We start from the raw sequence: 14920 nt of genomic DNA, 5'->3' as shown, positions 1-14920 counted from the left end.
TCATCACCCTACTTCAGCCATTCGTGGCCGGCAGTTTGCTTTCTCTTTATTTATGACTTCAATCGTTCAGCGGGACGCTTGTTCCGAAATGGTCAGGGATGTYTCCAACATCGTGGTAGCGAAACAACTTGTGCGAGCTGAGACGTCTGACGCAGCATCATCTTCTCGTCGCTTTCGTATCTGGCGAATGATATGTACAGTATTGTCGTGTGGGTAGATCCTAGATCCCATTTCTAATTTAGGCTGGAGCGAACGAACACCAAGATCTCGCACGTGCTACAGTTGCCAAGCGAGTGGGGAAAGCTGAAGGCTTGTTTTTCAAGCGCGGGCTTGTGGGCCGGATCTCAAGCGGGTCACGGACGATTGTAGGTGTATTGATCATTGGCTCGAGATGTCCGACATAGTCCGTATCAGGGTCACACTGYCTCGATAATGTTCCAGGTCAACAGCATCGGACTCCTCTCCCATGCGCTGAACCATGGGGCCCGACTGAAGCGACAGGGGATCACGTTCTCGTCCAAGGGTCAATTGCCAAACATGCAGATTGCAGGAGGGCGAATCCATTAGCGATAACGATGAGAATATGCACGAAGCTGCGGTGTGCCCGTACCTGGTACGGAGCACCTTGTCTGTAAGACAGGAGGGCTCAGGAGCGCGCGATCAGATCTAGAGTGCGGGTTGCGTCGGAGGGGCTGGCATGGAGATAGGAAAGGTATGTATTGCGGTATCGGCCGTCGGGTCTCCAAAGCTCTACCAAAACCACAAATTCTCAATGCGTTGGAGTCAATCGTAGGGAAACATTGATCTCACTTCACCCTTCACACACACCTCAAACAATACAGTCATCTCCGCCGGCCACGACAGCCTCACAGCACACTAATCTGTGCATTCCGAGCGGTCCCTGGAGAGACGGTGTCCATCAATAGTCCGCCGCCGTACTGTCCTCCAGGCTCGTTATCGGCATTTGAGGCGCTCCGAGACCTCCCGCAATGCACTCCTCCACTGCTTCTGCTGCTGCTCGCGCGACATTTAAGACCTCACAAGCCGCGGCTTCGAGACTGCCATCATTGTCCCTCTCTCTTCGCTTCCCACCTTCGTCAACTCCAGCTCCACTTGTGCAGTTGAGAAACAGTTCGCAGCTTAACTCCTCTAAAGCTGCAACTCCACCTTCAACGTCGACTCCAACATCAACATCTACTCACTTGCGCTCATTTACCTCCACAACAGCACCTTCAGCGACCATGACCAACAGTCAGGCTCTCAGTGGCTCGGCGCCGCTTGCCAACATCAAGGGCAATGCCCACCATCATTTGCCTGACAGGCGTGGAGTTCCGTAAGTTGCTCTTCCATTGCTTTACTCACCTCTCCAAAATGGCTAAACGAACCTTTCCCTGCAATAGATCCGGCTATGATTACGACACCTCCAACCCAATCGAGACTCGCAAATACCTACGTACCTACGGCCTCACCCCTCCCGCCGTCGAGAGCTTCGCCAACCAAAGCAAGAGATGTTCGTATGAGGAAGAACGAGTGAAGGTGCAATGATATACATGCTAATACCATAAAGGCATGGCAATTCTACATTCTCGCAAGACCGATATCGAGAAGTACCAGTACCTCTCAGTGTTGAGGAATACCAACGTCCACCTCTTCTACCGTCTGCTGTCTGAGAACGTCAAGGTGAGATGAAATTGAAACGATCGCGTTGAGCAATGTAGCTAATTCATGTTCCACACAGGAAATGACTCCACTCATCTACACTCCTACCGTGGGCGAGGCCTGCCAACGTTGGTCCGAACTCTACACTCAGCCTGAAGGCCTTTACCTCTCCTACGCAGACCGTGGCAATCTTCACTCTGTCATTCAGAATTGGCCCCATGAGGTTGAAATCACTGTCGTAACTGATGGCTCTCGCATCCTCGGCCTTGGTGACTTGGGTATCAACGGAATGGGAATTCCGGTCGGCAAGCTCTCTCTCTACACCGCATGCGCCGGTATTCACCCACTTCGAACCCTCCCGCTCTGTCTTGACTTGGGTACTTCTAACGAAGCCTTCCGCAATGACCCTTTATACCTTGGCAGCCGGAGRGACAAGGTCTCGCCAGAGGAAGAGAAGGCCTTCCTTGACGAGATGATGGCTGCTCTCACCGAGCGCTGGCCAAGCATCGTCATTCAGTATGAGGACTTCAAGAACCCCTTCCCTTCACTCGAACGCTACAAGGACACGTACACTATGTTCAACGACGACATCCAAGGCACGGGAGCCGTCATTACAGGCGGTTTCATCAACGCCGTCAAGCAGTCTGGTGTTGCCCCCGGTGACCAACGTGCCGTCTTCCTCGGTGCAGGATCTGCGGGTGTTGGTGTCGCTAAGCAACTCACTGAGTTCTTTATGAAGGAGGGCCTCAGCGAGGATGAAGCCCGCAAGCGCTTCACTCTGGTCGACTCCCAGGGTATGGTCACTCTCGACCGCCCAGGCAAGCTGGCTGAGCACAAGGTCTACTTCGCGAGGGATGATAACCATGGCAAGCAATTCAAGACACTTGCTGAGGTTGTGGATTATGTCAAGCCGACAATTCTGATGGGCCTCTCTACCATCGGTGGAGCTTTCACACCAGCGATCCTCGAGCGTATGGCAGAGCTCAACGACCGCCCAGTCATCTTCCCACTCTCGAACCCTTCCAGCAAGTCCGAGTGTACATTCGAGGAGGCCATCAGGTACACCAAGGGCAAGTGTCTGTTCGCATCTGRATCGCCGTTCCCAAAACTCAACTACAACGGCAAGGAGTTGGAGCCAGGTCAGGGCAACAACATGGTAAGGTTCAAAGCTATCACATGGATTGCATGCGACGTGCTAACAGATTCGACAGTATGTTTTCCCCGGCATTGGCCTGGGAGCAATCCTCTCAAAGTCTGTCAACGTCACACAAAATATGATCTACGCATCTGGAGAAGCGTTGAGCACTTCTCTGCTTCCCAGCGAGGTCGCCGACAACTGGCTCTACCCCAGCATCTCCCGTATCCGCGAGGTCTCCGTCGTCGTCACCCGCGGTGTGATCCGTGCCGCACAAGAAGATAAGGTCGATCGTGAGCTTGCACTAAGGAACATCTCCGACGAAGCCCTAGACGAGTACATTCGCACGAGAATGTATGACCCGCACACCGAGCACAAGAAGGTCGACGACGAGATCAACGAGATCGCGCGGTTCGCCAGTCAAGCAAGTGCTGGAGCGCCGAATGGTATGAGAGACATTGCCTAAACTTTGGCCTAAACGGAAGACTTGTGGTGCTGACGTCGGGGCAACAGGGATGAAACGCACGGCGATGCTTTGAGCGTGCTCTGGGTTGTTCGTACGGAAATACGATCCGATATGACTTCTGCTCTTTGTATTACTGGGTAATTGAGCGTTCGCGTTCATGACTTTTCGAGAAACAGGCGTTAAGGCTGGATGGAAAATTGGCGTTGCTTCGTAGCCCTAAGCGGCTACAATGTGGTATGATGAGGATGTTGCATGCTGCTCCCCAAAGGTTGAGCTGAGTTTCTTGCTTGCTTCGTGTACTTGTTAGTTGAGAGGTACGAGAAAGACATAACGAATGGCAAACCCCTGTGCTATACTCTCTCCTCGACTTTGTTCTTCGCTCCGCCACGCTCGAAAACTCGCCGTTACCACATTTCTACACTTCCCACGCTCAACATCGCAACGATTCCCACATGCTCTGGCTACGATAGTTTGAAGCTCATGGACCAACGGTGCTGGTTGATTGGTTGTGTCCCCCGAAGGAAGCAAAAGCTAAACCCAATGACTTCAGCTCTCTATGCTTCTACGGAGAAGAAACTTCAACATGTATCCAACAGAATGGCCTTGCTCCCCTCACTCGAAGATCTGCCTTTGAAACCAGATGATTCTACTGCCGTCCACGCCTACATTGAGACTCTCGAATATGCACATCGGCCGCCACCGACCGCACACTATTCCCACCCGTGGACTCCTTCTACTCCCCAAACCTAAGGTCACATCTCGAAGCCAAAGACACTCGGCTTTCCAGGTTCTGGTCCTGCTGCACATTCTCAGCGTAAGCAACGGACTCTAACGGATGCTGGAAATAGGATTGAACCATTTCTGCAAGCGGAACGATTCATGATCCGAGTGTTGTGAAAGAGACTGGGGGGAAAGCAGACAGGAAGTCCAGAGCGAGTGTCGTACGATTGGTACAGATATACACCAGATAGTAATTTCAACCAACGCTGTTGAATGCGATTGGTGTAACCTTCGCGACCAGTAGGTTGGACAGAGGTCATGTAAAAAGGAAGCATTCGCACCGCCACGACGAGACTTCCACTCCCAGTTTGCATGATTACTTTTGTGTGATCGAAAGTTACAGCATGCCACCACTCTGTATAGTGTGAGCTGCGGGATCGGCCTTGCTCTGACGCGGTACTCTATCACGGCACCGAGCGTTGATCACGGATACAAGGGCTAGGCTCTCGATGTGCGCATGGTCATCCGCATTCAATACACATACAAGCGCTTTGAGGTTCGTCGGCTAGACTGAGATGGTTGGCTGGAAATTATGACGACAGGTAGATGGGAAGAGAGCAAGGGATCGCGGTGTCATCGAAGCTCCTCAAGCCTTGCCAAGCCAAGACAGTATCCACTCTCTTCAGCTTCTCCTCCCGCTGTCATGATAATTGCAACCACATTAATTAACATCTAGGACAGTCAATCATGGCCGTCGAAATGCTGCAGTATCAGCCGCAGTATCTGCGGGCCTTGGTTGACATGGGTTCCAATGGGATCCGTTTTTCCATCTCATCTCTGCAGCCGCCCACCCAAAGGATCATGCCCACACTCTACCAGCATCGAGTCGGAATTTCACTGTACGATGCTCAGTACTCTTCACAGGGAGAGCGCGTGCCAATAGATGACAAGACTATCTCGGCGGTCGTCTCATCCTACAAGCAATTCAAGAGGACTTGTTCAGATTTCGGTGTCTTGCCCGAGAACATCAAGGTTTTGGCAACCGAAGCCACTCGGACTGCAGTGAACTCCGAACAGTTCAGGGGAGAGATCAAATCACAGGTAGGATGGGATGTCACCATGCTGCCAAAGGAGGAAGAGGGCCGGGTTGGTGCCATGGGTGTTGCAAGCTCCCTTCCAACGGTCAGCGGCCTCGTAATGGATCTCGGAGGCGGCAGCACCCAACTGAGCTGGCTCATCAAGAACGACTGCCACGAGGACATCCATATGCYGGAATCTGGGGCAGTCAGTATGCCGTACGGAGCGGCAGCAATGTCTCGACGGCTAGTCGAAGCCGAACAAAATGGTAGTACGACGCAGTTGAAAGAAGAGATTAAAGCAGCGGTGATGGCCGCATACGCTAGTCTGAAGGTCCCTGCCGAGCTCACCGATGCTTGCCGGCAGCAAGGAGGCTTCACTCTCTATCTGTCGGGTGGAGGCTTCCGAGGATGGGGATACGTGCTGATGAGCCAGCATCGTGTCAATCCTTACCCCATCCCAGTCATCAACGGCTTCAAAGTGAGCCGGCAGGAATTCCTTAGCACCGACCAAGTCAAAGCCGCCGCTGCCAATTCTCTGGAACATGGAGAGGCACAAGACGAATTGTTCCGCGTCTCTGAGCGCAGGGCCAGCCAAGTGCCTGCCGTCGCTTTTCTCGTTAATGTGCTTGCAGAAGCATTGCCACTCATCAAAGAGGTGCGGTTTTGTCAAGGAGGTGTGAGAGAGGGATGGCTTTTTTCCTCCCTTCCCCCCGAAATCAAAGCGCAATACCCATTGATTGTCGCCACTGAGTCTGTGGCGAAGCCGACATCGTCAAGACCTATCGTTGCGTTGCTACAGTCTGCGTTTCCTGACCAGTCCGGAGGAGCCGTTGACGGCCCGCTAAGCGTATTTATTCCAGATTTGCTGGAGGCGTTTGGCAACTTGATCTACTATCACTCGAGCTATTCCAAAGATCTCCAAGCCACCGCTGCCATTCGAAGCACGACATCGGGTGTTCTTGCCGGAGTTCATGGTGTTCTTCATGAATCACGTACCCTCATTGCCTTGCTTCTTTGCGCACGTTGGGGTGGGAATGTTCCTCCTAGCGATGAGCAATTCAAACGAAGTCTCGAGCAGCTGATAGAATCTCCTTGGACTCTCTGGTGGATCAACTACATCGGCGCAGTCGCAGGACTGATTGCCAGCGTATATCCTGCGGGTGTATTCCAGGACGAGCGGTTGACTCTCCGCGCCACCTGGGACCGCGATGAAAAACAACGACCATTGTTGGTTCTCCATGCTCTTATCTCATCGGACGTGGATGGCGAGGTCTTTGGTATCGAGAGCAAGGCCATTGAGAAGGTCGGAAAGCGGAAGCGGTGGATCGGTGGCAGAGAGGGAATCGGACACAGGGTAGAAGTCGTGATCCAGAACAAGTGACCACGAAAGGAGACTCGGCAGCCCAACTTGTGATATGTGGAAGCAGTGCCGTAAACTGCACATCGAATACTTCCGCTCATGTCCGTCTAGATCGCAATCCCCGGTGCTCCACTGCTGCGATGCTCGACGATATCCAGGGAATGCTCCACCGTTTCTTCGAATGGCTGCGGATTTCCGCCTTTTCCTGTAAAGGCGGCATTCCACAGCACCGTGCTCATACCCCTGTCGAATTGATCCATGGCCTCGAAGAACTCCTGGTGCATATCCCAACAGCCTGCGATGCCATGTTTCCTCATCCGAAATTCTAGGTCTATCCATGACAAGGCCCACTCTCGATACTCATCGCTCCAGTTGCCATACCTGCTTGGACCCTCTCGAAGCTCCTCCAGTTCTCGATCATATAGCATGCGGCGAGTTGGGTAATCTGGCTCGTAGGCATTCCGGAGCGCTAAGAAATTCGCCCGCAGAGACCGACTTTTTTTGATGATGGTCCTGTTACCAACTCGGACGGTACGCTCCAGGTACTGGTAGCCCGCCTCTAGCTTTTCTGCGTGCGCCAGATACTCGGCCTCTTGCTGCTCGATAACATGTTTGTTACGTTCTAACATCGCCAATCCCTTGGGATCTGGATCTCGTCGTGCTTTCTCCAGTTCCTGTTCGGTTGGCATCAGTTGAGCAATTGGCCGTGAGGGCTCGACAGGGTATGGTTGGCCTTCCGGATCAATGAATTTCCATATATCGAGTCGTTGAAAGTACTGCCGAGCTCTTGTTGCCCAACGCTCGTAGCCCTCCACATTTCGAAGTTTGACGTCGTAAGGCCACTTGTCCATCGTGTTTGCAATTGGAGGTTGGACTTAGGGTGACAATGAGAGTGTAAGAGGGATAAAGGAGAACATTCTAGATGATATTGTTCAAATGATGTCGCTCAACTTGCCGAAATTGAGGCCAGGCATGGTCTCGAGCATGGTCCATCTCAATGACCGAAAATAAGCCATTGTAGTCTCACTCCTTGCGATGTCGACTCGCTAAAGATCAGGGTTCTGCCAGACTCGGTTTTTATCTCCGAAGACTGTTGTGTTTTCACAGTCAAGCCTCACTTTCTTCTCTCAGCTCCAGTAGACGTGGGCAATAAGTTAGGTCTACGCGACCGAGTTCTTGCCTTTTTGGTTTCTTGTATAGGCAGTCCCGAGACGGCCAATCCGACTGAAGCGAACATTTAGCCAACCCATGTGACATGTCCTGGAAGGTATACTGTATACACACGAGAGAAACAACACAAAAGAAAGTTCAAATGTCGGTTCAAGGGAGCCGCGAAACTCTCTCCCCACAATTCCCATCCACGCTCCCTCGGCAGGGTGGGGCGTCCTTTTTCACATATATCTATCGGTCTGCAATCATTGTCGTCTTACTGGGCTACAGACACGGCCAGGAACGACTGTAACGATAGCATCATTCACTTAAGATCTGAACGCGAACACAGTAGCGGCAAAGGTGACACCTCGCCAATATGGCACACTACTACGAAGCGGAGCTCAAACGACCAAAGTCATTCAACTTTGCGACAGATGTTGTCGATTACTGGGCCGCGAATCCTCCTCCAGGTCCGGCCATGCACTGGATATCTCAAGATCGCAAGACGGAGCGAGTGCTGTCATTCGAACACTTCAGCAGACAATCTCATCGCTTGGCAGTCTTGTTCCGAGAGAAACTTGGAGTACAGCCTGGCGAGAAGATGCTGATCATCATGCCACGTTTGCCAGAATGGTAAATGTCGTCCTTTCGACATGCCGAAATAACAAGCTAATGTCAATCGCAAGGTGGGAAATTGCAACTGCAGGTGTCAGATCTGGAATTGTTATATGCCCGGCAACGACCCTTCTGGTTGACAAAGACATTGAGTACCGAGTGAAAAGATCTGGAGCGTCGGTGTTCCTCGGAGACGCAGTAGCTGTTCAGAAGCTGTTGAGGATACGGAAGAATTGTCCATCGATCAAGCATGTCTTCCAGCTGGATGGTAAAGCTCAGGACGGCGTTGTACTTCTTAGTGAAGCATTGCGATCCGTTCCTGAGAATGCTAGATACACCGGACCTAAACCGGATGTGAAAGATCCTTCAATCATATACTTTACCTCAGGTAAACGCTCCCTGCTCTATGTGTAGAACTCCAAGACTGAAGTTTTGTACAGGCACTACTGGACCTCCGAAGATGGTTCAGCATAATCAGATTTCGTACCCCTTGGCTCATACTATTACTGGCAAGCACTTCCACCGTCTTGAGCCTGGACATCTCTCTTGGGTGCTGGCAGAGCAGGTGAGTCATATCAGTGGAGTTCCTTCTTCTGCATTGCTGATCAGTCCGGTTTTGGGATCGAACAGGGCTGGGCTAAAGCGTAAGTCTATCAATCTTAACGGCTGTCACTGCGGCAAAGTGCTTACATATTCCATAGAGGCTGGTCATTCTTTGGGAGCTGGAACGCCGGTGCGGGTCTCTTTATTTACGATGACCGAAAAGCATTCAGTGCTCGTGATACCATCGACGTTCTCCATGAATATCCCATCACAACTCTATGTGCCCCGCCGACGATATACCGGCAATTGGTCCTGGACGACATGGTGCGGCACTACGAACAGAACCTTCCAAAGGCATTGCAACATTGTACCGGAGCGGGCGAGCCACTTAACCCCGAGGTTATTCGATTGTGGTTGGAAAGTACCGGCCTTGAAATCTGCGATGGTTTTGGGCAGACAGAGACGGTTCTCCTTTGTGGTAACTTTAGAGGAAATGTTATCAGGCCGGGCTCAATGGGCAAACCTTCACCAGGTGTTCCTCTCTTCGTTGTAGATGAACAGGGAGAGGTGACCGCAGATGACGCTGAGGGGGACATTGCGATCAAGGTTGACCTTTTGGAGAAGTCCAACTTCTTCGGCATCTTTGACGGCTATCTCGAAGATGGCAAGCTTGACAGGAGGCTGCGAGATTCCAAGGAGAAGGATGTCGCCTGGTATTGCACTGGAGATCGAGCAACGAGGGACAAAGACGGCTACCTTTGGTTTCTCGGGCGAAATGACGATGTGATCAACAGCTCAGGCTATCGGATTGGGCCATTCGAAGTCGAATCCACGTTGAAACAGCACCCGGCTGTGGTTGAAAGTGCCGTGGTATCATCGCCTGACTCGGCGCGAGGAGAGGCTGTCAAGGCTTTCATCGTCCTCACACCGCAGGCGTCTAAAGATGGGAGTGAGAAGCTCATTCGGGAACTTCAGGACTTTTGCAAGGAGCATGCCGCACCGTATAAATATCCTCGGAAGATTCRATTTGTGGCTCCTGACTTCCTACCCAAGACGATATCTGGGAAAATTCAAAGGAAGAAACTGAAGGAGATGGAGTGGGAGCAAGGTGCAAAGTCGAAATTGTAGGCAGCCTGGTAGTTAGTATAACATGTCTTGAAATGTACTCGCATGTGGGAATGGCACAGAAATCCATTGGCCGAGTTAAAATGAGGCATCTCAAGGAGAGGTGCAGAAAAACAAAGAAGCTCGCCTGTAGTGAGAGTGACACRGCAGACGGGAGGTTGCAACATAGGGAGTGAGCTCACGTGACAATCTCACCACCACGCGATCAAGACAGCGGAGAACCTCCAGTAACTTACTTGGTGCTCTCACCCGTGCCAAGGCATGCCGTCAAAACCCAAGGAAGAGAGAGAAGACTTGGTCGTGGGTGAGATTCTCTCGCACAGGCAGGCGCGTGGAGAACAGCGTAGATATTTGGGCGAATCGGATGATCCACGTAATTACATTGAGGAGGCTCATTCCGGTGGCCTTCATCGAAATTCCTAGATCTAGATCGTAACCCTGTCTCGTGGCAACGAGGTAAGACCAGGTGGTCGGCGCTGTAGTTTCCCTCATGTGATGATCGTAGATTGTGCGCTGCTCTTACTGTCTGCTGCCATGTCAAGCTCGCTGTCCCTTTGCTTTCCGAACGATGAGGTGCGGCAGTCGGGCACACGGCCGCCGCAGCTCGCACGGGCCAGGCCAGAGGCTCTGGCAACCATCTTCGTCGGTGCAATCATCAAAAGAAGCGCGTCGTCCCAATCATTCGCATCTCCGCATCGAGTACGCGTTGGACACGACCACGAGGTATGCCTCCCCTCCATTGCTGGCTCTCATGATGGCTTGCACACGTCCCCCAACCTCCTCCCTTTGCTCTACATCCCGCGCTCCTGATGCCGCAACACGCGGCATGAGCTACACCATCCATCTCCCGCACGAGATGAAGATGTAAAGGACAATGAAGATGGCTCTTGCTGACCAATTACCTCAGTACCTGACCTGGATGCTGTTGCCATCCGCCGACTCCGCTATTCTTCCCCCTCCCTACCACCATGTCCACGGCGCAAGCGCAATGGCCTGGCGCGAACACCCCCGGCGCCGTTCACACCCCCGATAGCGACACTCCTCCCCACGCGAACCAGCACCACGGACCTGGTGGAGATGGAAAGGACGCCATTCGCGAAGGCAAGCAGAAAGCCAAGGACCACATGGCCCTCGCCGGACTCAGTGCGAGCGCGMGCGCATCACCTGCGCCGACATCTATGCCCCAGACCAGCACACCCAATGGAGTGACCCAAAGCAATGGCGCGCCTGCGCTGAGTCGCAAGCGATCACGGGATGGGACCGTCAAGCCGTCCAGCAACGATGGAGCACCGGAACCACTGTTGGCGCATAACGAGACCCTCATGGACCGCTACATCCAGCGCGACCTTCTTTATGGCGCAGCGATGAACGACCAGGCGGAACGATCGCGCGACCTGATCAAAGGAAAGGAAAGGGAAAAGGAGTTCTACATGCACGATGTCGCGTTGCGCCGGAGACAKGACCCAGGATCTGTCTATGGCCGTGGCTTCGCGGGTTTCGGCAATGGCACAACCAATGCCAAAAGCCAGATTGTATACAGCGCCAGTCGCCCGCCACCAAAGGGTAGACGCTCGAAGCACTTGTACGTGAATCGGAAGGATACCTCACAACAGGCAGAGCTACACGAAGAGCTCGTGCCCGTGCGGCTGGACCTCGAATTGGACAAGCTGAGGTTGCGTGATACATTTACATGGAACTTGCACGAGAAGAATATTTCCTCGGACCTCTTTCTGGATCACCTGGTCGAAGATCTCAGAATCCCACCGGAAGCCGTACCGGAGGTCTCGCGCCAGGTGAGGGCAGAATTCCAGGACCAGGTCAATAATTATTATCCGCATATCATTGTCGAAGACGGTCCATTGGAGCCGGGCCGGCCGTATTCTGATCACAAGGACGACGAGATGCGAATCCAAATCAAATTGAACATTACCATCGGGCGAATAACTCTAGTGGATCAATTTGAATGGGATATTAATAATCCTTTGAACTCTCCTGAAGAGTTTGCACGAAACATGGCTTGGGAGWATGCTCTCAGCGGGGAGTTTACCACTGCCATTGCACATTCGATCAGGGAGCAAAGTCAGCTGTACACCAGAAGCCTATACTTGACAAACCACTGCTTCAATGGAAGGCCTGCCGAAGACCCAGAGCTCAGAGACAGCTTCTTGACAGCGCCTATACCGAGCGCGTTTCGACCGCCAGCGGCACAAAAAGACTTCACACCATACATGTAYGAAATGAGTGAAGCCGAACTCGAACGGACAGAGACATCAATGATGCGCGAACACAGAGCGCAGAAAAGACAGCTGAACAGGCGGGGTGGTCCCGCGCTTCCTGACCTCAAAGATAGACAGCGAACGGTGCGGTCACTGATCATCCACTCCGTCATTCCTGGGGCTGTTGAGACTTTCGAAACTACCGGGATCCCCAAGGCACGTCGTAGCGGTCGGAGTGGACGCCGGAGTGGAGCACGCACCGACGTTGATGCGGACTCGGACGAGATGGACAGCGAAGACTCCGGTCCCGACTCTCCGGACCCCATTGCCATGCTCAATGCAGGTGGTACTGCAAGAACACGTGGAATGCGTGGTGCTGCGGCTCAGGCTCAGGTCAACATGCGAGCAGGTTACGGACGCTCCGCCACTCCTGATCAAATGTTAGCCACTCCAGCACGGGACACTCAAACTAGAACTTCCACGCGGCACAGCATGCTACGCGAAGAAAGTGTGGCTGGTGACACTGACACGCTCATCGTCAAGCTGAGGATTGGGAAGGCTCGCCTCAAGGCCTGGGACGACAGAATACGCGCACAGAAGCGCGCGAAGGACTATCCGCTCTCCGGATACGCCTCGCAACCTCCTCCATTAGTCAGTCAACTTGCAGCACAAGCTGCTACGCCTGCCCGTGGGTCTACGAGCACGCCTAAGATGGCTCCTCGATCGCTACCACAACAGAAGAGTACCCCCCAACCAAACGGAAACAACTCTCGGGCGCAATCCTCATCTCGGCAGCAGCAATCGCAAGTGCATTATGATCCGCGCGGTGCTGTCGAGTTGGAAGTCTGGCCGGCGCCCGAAGACTCTGCTGTAAGTGCTGGCTGCCAGTCGGTAGCTCATGTTTTAGTTTTAGCTAACGTATCTCCAGCCTCCTCCGCCATCGTGGCTTGAAAGTGCCATTCAAACCCTGAGGAACTCTCACCCAGATGACAACTTCCAGCCCTTTATGAAGCCCTATTGCGAGAGCATGGAGACAGGTGACTTGSTGGCAGCCAACAAAGTCAATCTTCAGCCAGGAGATGCACCTGCAAAGGGCTGGAAAATAGTTTATTTGCCTCGCATTAGATGTCTCGATTGTCCCAGGAAGCTGTACACTGCTGTCAAAGGCCGGGTGGTGGATGACTTTGAGGTCCACTTAAAGAACAAAATGCACAAGGAGCAGGTCCTAAACAGAGGGGTGGACAGAGAGGGAAGCAGGCCACAGTAGAATGGCGGGCGGTAGAGCCGTGCCCCAGACGCCCGCGCCGGGCGTGAAGGATCGAACTTGGCAGGAAATAAAGGTGGCGAACAACAGCAAGACTTGGAGACTTGGAGAGGGAAGGCCAAGAAACCCATGTATCGTCAGCATGCCGCCAATTTTATCTCATTGGCTTCACGATCGGGAATCCCCCGCGAACCTGACTTTACCCTCGATCATCGTCTTCTACTGCCTGTTAGCACTCGAAGAAGTGCGACTCGCACGGCCTCTTCCGCCGAGACTTCTGCCTCTGCGGACGTGGATAAAGCAGATTAGGAGGCGAGAGCGACCCACACTCCAAAGCCTCGCGAGCGACGCTCAGCTAAACATCCCCAATCTGCGACGCTGGGGAAACCTAAGCGGAGCGGGAGGCGGAATGTCTCTTATGCCGAGATATCCTCAGACAACAACCCTGAGAGTTCAGATCAAGTGAAGATGACGAGAACCAGCATGCGGAATCGAGCACCACGGTCGAGGGCGGGATCTGGTTCTCCACCACGTATCACAACCAGAAGGAGGCGTCCGCTGGTCCATGTCGCCGACCCTGCTTCCTCGCAGAGCATTTGGAAATTAGAGGACAAAGTAAGGACTGGTCCAAGAAGATCGCTTCGAAATACCATCAAGTCTCACACTCCACCCTCGAAGACGACCAGGAGGCGCGCAACGCGTGTAACGTCATACGCTGAACCTGCGTCAGAAGACGACGGCGAATTAGCCAACCCCGTACGAAGCAGGAGAAGAAGACGAGCATCAATGCCTCACTCGGGCCCACCAGTGAGGCCGCAACGCACATCCAAAGTCATAAATTATGCTGAGACCAGCGAGGAGTTCGAAGACTGAGTAAGGAAGGCTCTACCATGGTATTTGTATCATTTGTGTACATAAGAAAGAAGGAAGAAGGGTAGAGTGTGGTGTCATTGTCTAGCTTGAAGATAGCCAGACCATGAGAGAGAGCGTACCGAACAGTTGCGCAGCGAAGAAATGTGCATTGCTACTACAAACAACAAGGCCTGGAACGAATGTGACAAGTATCCGGTTCGTTTGAGGCAACSTCTTACTTAACGGGCTTGACGTACAGCAAGGTCCAGTACTGTACGTCAAGCCCATTAAGTAAAATGACGGACACGTACACAGCACAGCTCACTTTGCGAAGGTTGGAGATAAGATACTGAACATTGAGCCGGAACCTTCTTGATCGTAAACGTGATGTAAAGCTGCTTCCGGGACTGATATAATATACCCACGAATCGCTAGCTTCGTGATGATGATGCTTCTTCTTCTCCCATTCAAATACAAGACAGACGAATCGTCAGTCAGCAGACATATGAGCACATCCCTTGCGTTTCTCCAATCCTCCTGTGAACTCGTACATGAAAGTCTCGCTCCCGCAAATATTCGGGTCATAGCATAATTTGCTACATCACGCGTGGAGTGCCGGGAGATAGTATCCACAACCTCACCACTGTTCATCGTCATGCCCAGGGATATCCATGGGCTACAAGCTGTGAAAACTCTCCTCGCGTCTGGCTTGCTTCCTGGCCTGAAGAGCGCGG

At 52.7% G+C, this 14920-nt stretch overlaps 5 protein-coding genes; 4 read left to right on the top strand and 1 right to left on the bottom strand.

Annotated features, from left to right (window-relative positions):
* Nucleotides 1-989: 989 nt before the first annotated feature.
* On the top strand, nt 990-3333 carry RCC_00034 (related to NADP+-dependent malic enzyme; the record flags this gene model as incomplete). XM_023765189.1 has 6 exons in its annotated part: nt 990-1333; nt 1401-1510; nt 1568-1680; nt 1739-2815; nt 2871-3240; nt 3308-3333. The coding sequence occupies 6 exons, from the start codon at nt 990-992 to the stop codon at nt 3331-3333; spliced, it is 2040 nt and encodes a 679-aa protein (XP_023620957.1).
* A 1394-nt stretch (nt 3334-4727) lies between these two features.
* Nucleotides 4728-6440, top strand: RCC_00033 (related to retrograde regulation protein 2; the record flags this gene model as incomplete). The annotated part of the gene is made up of 1 exon (XM_023765188.1): nt 4728-6440. The coding sequence occupies one exon, from the start codon at nt 4728-4730 to the stop codon at nt 6438-6440; it is 1713 nt and encodes a 570-aa protein (XP_023620956.1).
* Nucleotides 6441-6526: 86 nt separating this feature from the next.
* On the bottom strand, nt 6527-7270 carry RCC_00032 (uncharacterized protein; the record flags this gene model as incomplete). Its single annotated transcript, XM_023765187.1, has 1 exon — nt 6527-7270. One exon carries the CDS (start codon nt 7268-7270, stop codon nt 6527-6529), a length of 744 nt encoding a protein of 247 aa, XP_023620955.1.
* Nucleotides 7271-7947: 677 nt separating this feature from the next.
* On the top strand, nt 7948-9857 carry RCC_00031 (related to Acyl-coenzyme A synthetase ACSM5, mitochondrial; the record flags this gene model as incomplete). XM_023765186.1 has 5 exons in its annotated part: nt 7948-8204; nt 8258-8574; nt 8627-8751; nt 8817-8830; nt 8888-9857. 5 exons carry the CDS (start codon nt 7948-7950, stop codon nt 9855-9857), a joined length of 1683 nt encoding a protein of 560 aa, XP_023620954.1.
* A 965-nt stretch (nt 9858-10822) lies between these two features.
* RCC_00030 (related to SWI-SNF complex subunit (Snf5)) lies at nt 10823-13337 on the top strand (the record flags this gene model as incomplete). XM_023765185.1 has 2 exons in its annotated part: nt 10823-12940; nt 12999-13337. 2 exons carry the CDS (start codon nt 10823-10825, stop codon nt 13335-13337), a joined length of 2457 nt encoding a protein of 818 aa, XP_023620953.1.
* Between the last annotated feature and the right edge of the window lie 1583 nt (nt 13338-14920).

Source organism: Ramularia collo-cygni (assembly GCF_900074925.1).
Source record: "Ramularia collo-cygni strain URUG2 genome assembly, contig: RCC_scaffold01, whole genome shotgun sequence".
Classification (NCBI taxonomy): domain Eukaryota; kingdom Fungi; phylum Ascomycota; class Dothideomycetes; order Mycosphaerellales; family Mycosphaerellaceae; genus Ramularia; species Ramularia collo-cygni.
Note: the sequence above shows the minus strand (reverse complement) of the source record. Positions and strands in the feature narration are given on the sequence as shown.